General features: G+C 38.9%; 1 protein-coding gene across 1 annotated transcript in view; it reads left to right on the forward strand.

Moving 5' to 3' along the window:
• Window positions 1-5,455: 5,455 nt before the first annotated feature.
• The window catches only part of foxn4 (forkhead box N4), a 13,286-nt gene continuing 8,985 nt past the window's right edge, over window positions 5,456-9,756 (forward strand). The window contains exons 1-3 of the mRNA XM_015027605.1: window positions 5,456-5,538; window positions 6,098-6,203; window positions 8,185-8,351. Of these exons, the coding sequence (XP_014883091.1) occupies window positions 6,124-6,203; window positions 8,185-8,351 (247 nt within the window). The 5' untranslated portion in view covers window positions 5,456-5,538; window positions 6,098-6,123. The remainder of the gene's footprint in view (window positions 5,539-6,097; window positions 6,204-8,184; window positions 8,352-9,756) is intronic.

The following is a 9,756-nucleotide window of genomic DNA, read 5'->3' on the forward strand; positions in this document are numbered from 1 at the left end:
GTTTCATAAAAAACATAATTAAGTTTGACTTTTCATGCCATGCCTAGACGAGAAATCTTTCCATGGTCACTACAACAATTAAGTTTGATGTTGTAATGCCACATATAAACTAACAAAAAACTCTTTACGCAACTGCAGTATCTGTGAAAAATAAGAGTTTTGCACCACCTTCACTCTTTAAGGCACTGGCGCTGCCTCAAAGCGGAGCCTTTGGAGTTGACACAAGCTCCCAAAGGTCAATTCTGTTGACCTTCCTAAAGATCCAATAAAGGGATTCTGGATAGCGGGATTGAAAAGTGCAGCTTTCTATCAAGCAAAGTCATCTGTTGTGTGGGAGAGACAAAGAAGGAGATGAGACATGCAGAGGCATTTTTTTTTATAAAGCTAACACTTTGATGGTATATTTTTAAAAAATCCTGTGGCTAAGTTTCTTTTTAACTCAGACACAAAAGAATTCCGGTTGTAACATGGTGGTGGCAGCATCATGCTTTGGGAGTGTTTTTCTTTTTCAGAAACAGAGAGGATCGTCACAGGTGATGGGAAGATAAATGGCGCAAACGGACAAGCTGTTTGATACAGAAAAGTTCTTGACACTGAGCTGGAGGTTTACCTTCTAACATGCATACAACCAGGCAAGAAATAAATAAATGAAAATACTGGGAATCATCGTCAAAATTTGAAAGTTTATATTCATAGTCAGTCCAGGTTCACCAAGCGTTAGCCATTTTGCGAAAAGGAATGAGCAAAAACATCTGTTTGCATTAATAAAGTAATTCTCCAAAGTTTTGATTCAGGAAGGCTGAATACAAAGCCCATGTCGCACTATCCATATTTAAACAATGCTTGAATTATGCGTGACTTTGCCTGATCTGGACTACCTCATAAAATCCAGATAAAATCCACTGAATTTTGTTGTAATGTGACAAAATGGGAAAAAGAACAGCATACAGTGAGAATGTTTAATTAGCACCACAGAATCTGTTACTTTGATGACAAGGAACAACATTGATGATAATGGCACAGCTTCCCCCTTATAGAATCAACCACCTTGTCCAGTAATCTCTCTCCTCAATACTTAAGTCTCTCTGTTTCTGTCATTCCCTGCTGGATTCATCCGTTCCATGGTCTGTTAGTTTGCTCATGTCATCGACTGTTCCTCTGCCTGTAGTTCATACCCTGATCTTTGTAGGTTTCACTTTCTTCCATGGCAAATTGAAAACAAGGAACGTATAAGATTAAGAATGATTCAAAGCCTTTTCTCTTAGTGTTTAACCGTGCTTGTCTGAAGAACTGCAGGAAGTTAAAGAGATGGTTCTGCATGGAGTAATAAAAAACAGATTCAATGGGATGTGGACAGCAGGTAAGGATAGACCCCTGGTTATGTCAATTCACAAGTCACCCAATGAGTCCCTGTGCGTTACAGCAGCTCTCTACGACTGACGTTACAGACCCCTGAGTTAGGCAGTGACACTAAATGAATACAAAAGGAAATGGAGAAATGAGTTAAATAGTCATGAGCTGAACGCTACTGAAAAAACCCAAAACACATGAATTCACTGAACTACAAAATAAGATAAGTGAAAATTTACAACTACTTACTTACAACTGAACTCAAAACCCTTAAATGATTACAAGTAGAGGTTGTGTGTGAGTTTGCATTATAATCCAAAAGAAAATAGGTGGTTTATATGAAGTCAACAGAGAGCCTGCTTACTTTTAATGTAGCCGAAATGAAGAGTATTTGAGGTTAAACTTAACAGGAAGTTAGGTGTTTTTATTATAAGTTATATTGCTTATTTCCTCTCTGACAGTCTATTCAAACTGTACCTAAAGATATCAGATTTCCTGATCTTTAAAGAGTAGTTAGCAGTCTGGGTGCATATACTTCTCCTTGGCTAAATATGGCTGACAACCTCCTCCTCTGTGTGGCCATTGGGTCACTCTAGGTGACGGGCTCTACTGGGGGACACTGTGTCTTTGCCCTGGGGCGATTAGAGGGCTGACTGACCTCGTTCTCAGAGGAGCTGGTGTGTTTTGAGTAAACATTTGGTGCGAGATGAAAACACTGGCTGCAAACACGGGCCAACCCTCAGCCGGTGATCCCATTGTTTCCCCATTACCCCAAAAGAGGCAAAAGAGATGAGAGCCACCACTCTGTTTATTCAGATCTGCGGGGACTCCTCCTGCTCTGTAGAGGCTGCATTTATCACAGAGCCAGGTCACTCTTTCAGATGTTTCCCCAGGTCATCACCAGGACCTTCATAATCATAAAAATGTCGTTAAGTTAACAACTGATCTATTTTTACCAACATCACATTGACAATGCATGGAATAGGAGGATATGGAGAGTCATTTCAGCCAAAACTAAATAACTAAATAAATAAGTGAGTAAAATAAATAAATAAATGAATAATTGGCATCTTTTTGCTCATGTCTGAAGAACTTTATATTTATATCTATTCATTTTATTTATTCCCAGATTTATTTCTTCCTGGCTGTTTTTCATTTCCCTATTTTCCCTTGTCATTTATTCTTTTTCAATTTTCCTTTTTCATTTATCCTTTTCCATTTTCTAATTTTAATTTATTATTTTCTGATTTTTATTTTCATGTATCTGTTTTTCATTTATCCATGTTCATTTCTCCCTTTTTCATTTATCTATTTTTCATTTATTTTTCATTTATCCATTTTTCATTTATCCTTTTCCAGTTTCATTTATCCTTTTTAAATTTTCCATTTTCATTAATTCTTTTTCATTTATTCTTTTTCAATTTCCTTTTTTTGATTTATCCATTTTCCCCAAAATTTATGGAGAGCCATTTCAGCCTAAATTAAATGGCTCTCCATACATGGTGTATTATGCTGTCACAAAAACTTAGGGAAAAAAATGCCTTCCTTACTGGAAGGCATTTTTTGACTTCAACATGTAGGGAAGAGAGACATTATTGAAAACCTAAAAGCTTAAAATAAAAATGTTTCTTGTGTTCAATTAATTTGATTCATCAAAGCTTACCTGGTTAAATAAAGTAAAAAAGTAAGGACATGCAAATTTGCATCCATTTTCACTGGCTCTGAAATGGCAGGTACTTTTGATGGGAAATATTTAACTGTGATCAAATCCAATGTTCCACCTTCAATGCGACATGTTTGCTGTACAAACCAGATGAAAAATAAACAAATCTGTTGGAGGGAAAATGTAAAAGTAAAATAACAGCAACAACTTGATTGCATATTAATTTTCACTATTTGCCACATAACCAAAATGTTTCAATTGGGTTTAATGTAAAAGATCAACAAAAAGATGTATTTATTTGGAGTTTATAGCTTGCACTTTGCAACTTTGTCACTAGAGGCCACTAAATGCTAAATACTGCTCCCATAACTTCAAAAATAATAGCTAAAACACCCATTAATATTTTTGCTCAAGATTTGTAAGTCAACCAGAACAAATACAGAGAGGGGTATTCTAACCATTCAGCTCCGCTTGGTTTGATTAACTCACCTTTACAGATTCTGATCTGAATGAAAGGGTCAGCCAATAACCGCTGGAGATATCTTCAAACACCACACTGCTTGCCTTACACTAAGTCTAAAAAGCAAAAGGAGTAAATTCACACTTAGGTGGAAATGTCATGTCTCTGTCTTTAAATAAACATTAAAATAAATATCTAGATATAAAAAACTAGTTTCCACAGTCATTGTCTTTCAGTGTACTGATATGCCCTTCATTATCAATCAACAAACCACTGTGGATGAGTTGAAGGCGCTCTGTTATTATGATCACCACCAGCTGCTCCTTGCTCCTCACTCAAGGGTCACACTGTCAACTACAATTACACCATCATCATCATCATCATCATCATCATCATCATCATCATCATCATCATCATCATCATCATCATCATCATCATCATCCCGCGAATCAGTTTTAAGTTGAGGAAGCAGCCTGTTCCAACGTCACAACCCCGCGGGCTTTAGGACCTACTGGATCCCCTCTCTGAGGACGGTCTTGTTTTTGTCCGTTACCTTCATGCATGTAATCATTGATTGTGCCTATTGTGACAGGCCATCTGTAGGGTCCCATGGGACTGATACTGCCGATAGTGCGGTCTATCCTTTATTTCCAGTCACAGTTTAACCTCCAACTGGTTTCATATTTTCACCTGCATTAAAAGTCCAAACCAGCTGCGCCCGACGGCTGTTTTATAGGATTTCATAGATTTATTTATTTGTTCGCTATTTGCTCTGATTTACTCTAAAGCAGAACAAGTTCTAAAAATGCTGGAGCAAGATTTCATGCTTGATGTTGAACTGTACCAATTTAAAGAGAAAATAAATTAATAATAATAATAATAATAATAATAATAATAATAATAATAATAATAATAATAATAATAATAATAATTAATGAAACCTATCAAAACACTGTCAGATTAACTTAGAAGTCCTAACGGCTTGTTTTGTTTGTTTGTTTGTTTTATAATTATTACAATCACCATAATAATTAAGAAAAAATGCAAATAAATAAATATAGTTACTTTAATTTCGTAACTGTTACAAACTTTTTCAAAACATGAGAACATCCATTACATTTTTTAAACACCCTGTTTTGTATTGCAGACCGGTCTGAGGTGTTTGCCGCCTCCCGCTGCAGCAGCCCACTCTGCCCCCTTCCCTCCCTTTACCCGCCTCCCGGGCTCCTTTTTCCCACTGCTGAGAGGAGCAGGACGCGGCCTCTGCGGCGGGAAGCAAGTGATCTACAAGCACTTCCTCAAAGGAAGAAGAAGAAGAAGGAGGAAAAAAAAGTTCACACTCATATACACAGATGCCACCACAAGTTGCAGCATTTCCGAGCCGAGCGAAGTAACTCGAGGGAATAAACAGGAGAGGAGGAGGAGCACCACATACTCAATGATTAGCCCTTTTTATTTTTATTTTTGAGGATCGTCTGGGTCAGCTATTTCAAAATAAAATCCAACTTACCTACAAAAACTCAGCAGGTTAAAGGACTACAGTGATGCTTTCTTTTTTCCCTACTGAGACGCACCTGTGCGCCACTGATGAGGCAAGCGTATAGGTGATGAAAAAAACGGGGAAACCTGTATGAAGATGCACGAATTCCTCCAGTTAGTCTTTCATCTGAAAGGACCGAGCCTTCATTATGGATTACTGTCCGAAAACTAATGCAGAAAACGTGATTTTGACAGTTTGCAGCTTTATGTTCAGTCGGAAGCGCGCACCAGTTTCCCGTAGGATATATATAAAAAAGTGAACATCAGACCTGATTTTCTAAACCTGCAGGTAAAGTTCTGGATGCTGACAGACTGTGCAATAACAGCTGTGAAACTCTCCGGGATCCTCCTGCCTCGGGGCAACAAGAGCGCTCTGCTCGGGTCTCTACTGCGCATGTCAGAGTGCTGGACAGCTCCAGAGAGGGAAATTTAAAAACGGCTTTAGGAGGAATCAGGTCCAACACAGTGGGATACAGTAGAGGGGCTCAGGACCAGCTCACACCACCTTCAATACAAACCAAAACAGGTAGGATTATTCAAGCGATGTTTCTACGTTTCTAAAGACTAGCGAAATATTAAGATGAGGTTATTTTATTAACTTCAAATATTTTTTACAGTTAAACTGCATCTCCTTATTGCAAGAAAAATGTCATGCAATGAAGAACCAAAAAAAATTATAGCATGTTTAGAGAATGGCCATCTATAAAGTCATATGTAAGCATACGCGGTCTGTGTTTTGTGTGGAAATAAAGGTGGAATTAGAAAGCAGTTGAGATTTAACTGCAAAAACAAAACAAAAAAAACATTTATGCAAACAGAAATGTTGTGCAATTGAGCATTAAAAAGATTACAAGTTTTATATTTTTTCATTGTAACATTTTTATTTTCATTCCTATTTTGATATTTTATTTTCTGTTGCCTTTTGGGGATTTTTATATGCGCTGTGAAACATATTTTTCATGTTCATGCACAGATCATCATTGCATTTGACAGTGCAATGATGAGTCCATCTACGTAGCTAGTTATTTATTTTTTTTAATATAAACTATGAGTGTAAATAATTGTATATATGTCATGTGCTGCAGCAAAAGGCTACAACACATCCCAGGAAATGATAGAAGGTGGAATAACTTCCAGGATGTCAGGAATAATTGACAATGCTGGGCATCATCCATCACCACAGGACTACAGGTATTATTATTATTATTATTTTTATTTTTTATTTATTTATTTTTTTACATAGTAAAGCATATTTCAGTACGGAAATATGTAAGGAGATTTTATGAAACAGACTCTTTCGTGGTAGAAATTATTACAATCCACAATGTTAAAACAAGAGTTGGATGGACAGCTCTTTTTGTGTTTGAAGGGATTCCGTGAAAAGAAGAGAAGCAAGAAAAAAAAAATCCAGAAGAATAAATGATTTTCACTCTGAATAGATCTGTCAGAAACCATCAGCTCTGTTTACACTCCTGCTGTCTGCGCACGGAGAGCCCGAGCCTCTGGGCTGCCCGGCTCAGGGGGAGATGGGGCTCTCTGGGTCACCAGTGTGCACAAGTGGTTCCCAATTAGAAAAGAAGGAGCAGGGGTGGGGGTGTGCTGTTGCGGTGAAGGAGGAGGAGGGCCAATATTTAGAGTTGTTGAACTCAGGGGTAAGGTTAGGATGAGACATGGAAACACCAGCTAAATTTTTTGCATCAGTGAGCAATTTCCATGCTCTGCGAGGGACAGAGAGGGTGTGAGAACATCCCTAATTTGTCAACTGTTGAATGGTTTCTATTATTACATATTCATCTGTTGTAGCAAAGGATATTTTTGAATCCAAAGAATGGAAAATTTATAATTAGGACCTTGGATTTATCAATTTTGTCACCCTTTTTTTAAAATTAAAAGTAATAATAAATCACCTGTGAGAAAAAATGTGAAAAAAAAAAATTATGGGAACAAAAGAGTGATCTGGGATGTGAACTACCAGCGTCTTGGATATCTGGTGGTGATTCCTGGCATCAGTGATGTCAACACATTAGACCTGACCTCAAACTACATTCACGCCCCCCGTCTCCCCGCCTGAGGCCCGTTGAGCTCGCCGTTAGTGTAGGGTGATGGTGGGGGGGCTGGGAAACGGGGGGGTCCAGTGCGGATAGGGGCTGGAAAGGGACAGGAAAGCAGATGGCATCCTATTTGTCCCTCTTATGTGAGGGCTGTCATTCCAGCAGATTAATGCAAGGGGCCGGGCAAAGAAAAGAAATGACAGAGACAATCAAGGAAGGCTCCAGGGAAGACAATAGAGACACGTGCCACTGGGCAGATTTGTCGTTTGGGACACAATAGGTGATCATTTTTCAATAGATGGGGCCAACTGTTTCAGGCAACATGTGCCGCCGTCCCATGTTTCAAATGATCTCATGTGTTGTTTACTTATGATTCAGCCAATGGGTGAGGCGAGACCGTGGTCACCTGACACAGGACTGTTTTTCTTTTTTTCTTATTTGAAGATATGCTGGGTGTCTAGATGTAGAGGGGGTGGGGTACTGCTACGCTGTCCGCAGACCCACGAGGTAACCGAATTGTCTGTGTTGTCATAGAGACTCAAACTGCAGAACGTTGTGTGTTTGCTGCGAAGGCTGAAGAGGACTCAAGAGGATTCCTCTCCTTTCATTTCTTCTCTTCAAGCCTTTCCATTTAAAAAAGACGTAACTGTAGGCCAACCGGTTAAGCAAAAAAATAAAAATCAGTTTAGATTATAATTTATCCAAGAATTTGTAAAAAACATCATTGCTTTAAAAATATTAAAAGTAGAAGCAAACAAAAAAAAAAAAAACGTGCAGGTCAAAACAAATAAGTTCACACGGTTAATAAAGTCACAGAACTTTATTAATTAATTTAAAAAAAAAGCTGATTTAACTCCCTCATTGTTGATTAAGACTGTCACTTCTAAATAACCCTTGTGTTTAATCTTTTTATGCTTAATCCTGAATTGCTAAAACAGAGCTCTGCTCAGCAGCTTTCATCTCCTTGTTAAGACCCTTCAGATGGTTTTGTCTGTCAGGGATGAAAATACTCCATCCGAGTGTTCAGATTTAAACTCCCCTTCTGATCTAAGTGTGCCTGAGCTGACAGCCATGTTAACCCCACAAAGCTCATTCCCATCCCCCTCCCTCCTCACTTGAAGGCTTCTGACCACGGACCCCTCCCAGCTGAGGGTGGAGGACCTCCCTGGGGACCTGCAGTCCCTGTCGTGGCTCACCTCGGTGGACATGCCCCGGCTACAGCAGATGGCTGATAACAGAGGCCACAGCAATGGACCCTCCCAGGGCAGTCTGCTGGAGCAACAGACAGGTGAGGGGACAACATTTCAAATCTGCACCAGCTCTCTGATTGGATAAATCAGCACAGATTTATTCTCATGGATTAGTAGTATGTTATTGGCTCCCAAACACATAAAAACTTTACACCTTGACCTTTTAATCTTCATCACATAAAGAGTAAAAGCTAGTGTATAGTTCTGTGTTCATTCGGCCTTCTTTAATCTGTCGCCTCCAAATAAAATCTAGTCTAGATGCCCTAGTAGATAAAGTTCTTCCTTGTAAAATTTTATCTCAATATAAATCCAACTGTCTCTGAAGTTCTTTAGAGAACAGTGAATAAATATCATACCGAAGACCAAGGAACAGGGAGAAAGTTGTAGAGAAGTTAAAAACACAGGAGAAGGGGAAACATTATGCCGTCTTTCAATATCTCGTAAAGCATTTTTCACCATTGGTCACTCAAAAATGACCGTGGCACAACTGTGAACCAATCAAGACATGGACATCTACCTAAATACAGAGGCAGGATAAGGAGAGCAGGAATCACAGAAGCAGCAAAGTCTGGAGGATCTGCAGATATACACAGCTTAGGTGGGAGAAAGTATCAGCTGCACTGGTATTGGTGATCTACTCCATAAATCACATGCAAAAAAGGAGTGTGTGGAAGAAAACTAAGAAAACTAAGCTGCACATCATTGAATAGGCACTGTGCCAGCAGGAAAAGCTGTGGTAACAGTATCATGCTGTGGGAGGGACAAGATGGAGTTGCTTGGAGTTGAAGGAAAAAACGACGAAGGTCAACAGAGGTCAGGCCTGGAGGAAAAGCAGTTTGTGACGGCAAAAGGCCTAAGGCTGCAGCAGACATTCACCTACCAACAGAACAAAAAGACACAAATACACAACCACAGCTGCAGTAGAATAGCTGAGTTAAAAGCTTTCTCATGCGTTAGGTTTCAATTATAGACCAGATCTAAATCTACTTGAGAAACTGTGGCAAGACTTCAAAATACATGTTCAGAGTTGCTCTCCACTCCGTACGAATGAAGTTGAGTTATTAACAAAAGTGTCCAAGAGAACGAACACAGATTTCCTAAACTACGAAGCTGGATGGAAACATACCCTAACAACAAACCAGCTATTTTTGCAGCAAAACACGATTCAAAGTTCTGAGTCAGGACATAAATGCATGGTCACTTTTCATATTTTTATTTGTGAACGGTTTTGTGAACATAGTTTCATTTCACTCCCTCTTCAGATTTAAGCACGTTCTTCCACAACAAGAAATGCAAATAAAATAGACTGAAGTTGTAACTCGACAAAATGTGAAATAATTTAACCGTAAGATCCGACAAAGCCGTAGTTTGTATTTCTGGAATTACCATCCATCCATCCATCCATCCATCCATCCATCCATCCATCCATCCATCCATCCATCC

Source organism: Poecilia latipinna, unplaced genomic scaffold (genome assembly GCF_001443285.1).
Source record: "Poecilia latipinna isolate Pla-1442-1.1 unplaced genomic scaffold, P_latipinna-1.0 Scaffold104, whole genome shotgun sequence".
Taxonomy (NCBI): domain Eukaryota; kingdom Metazoa; phylum Chordata; class Actinopteri; order Cyprinodontiformes; family Poeciliidae; genus Poecilia; species Poecilia latipinna.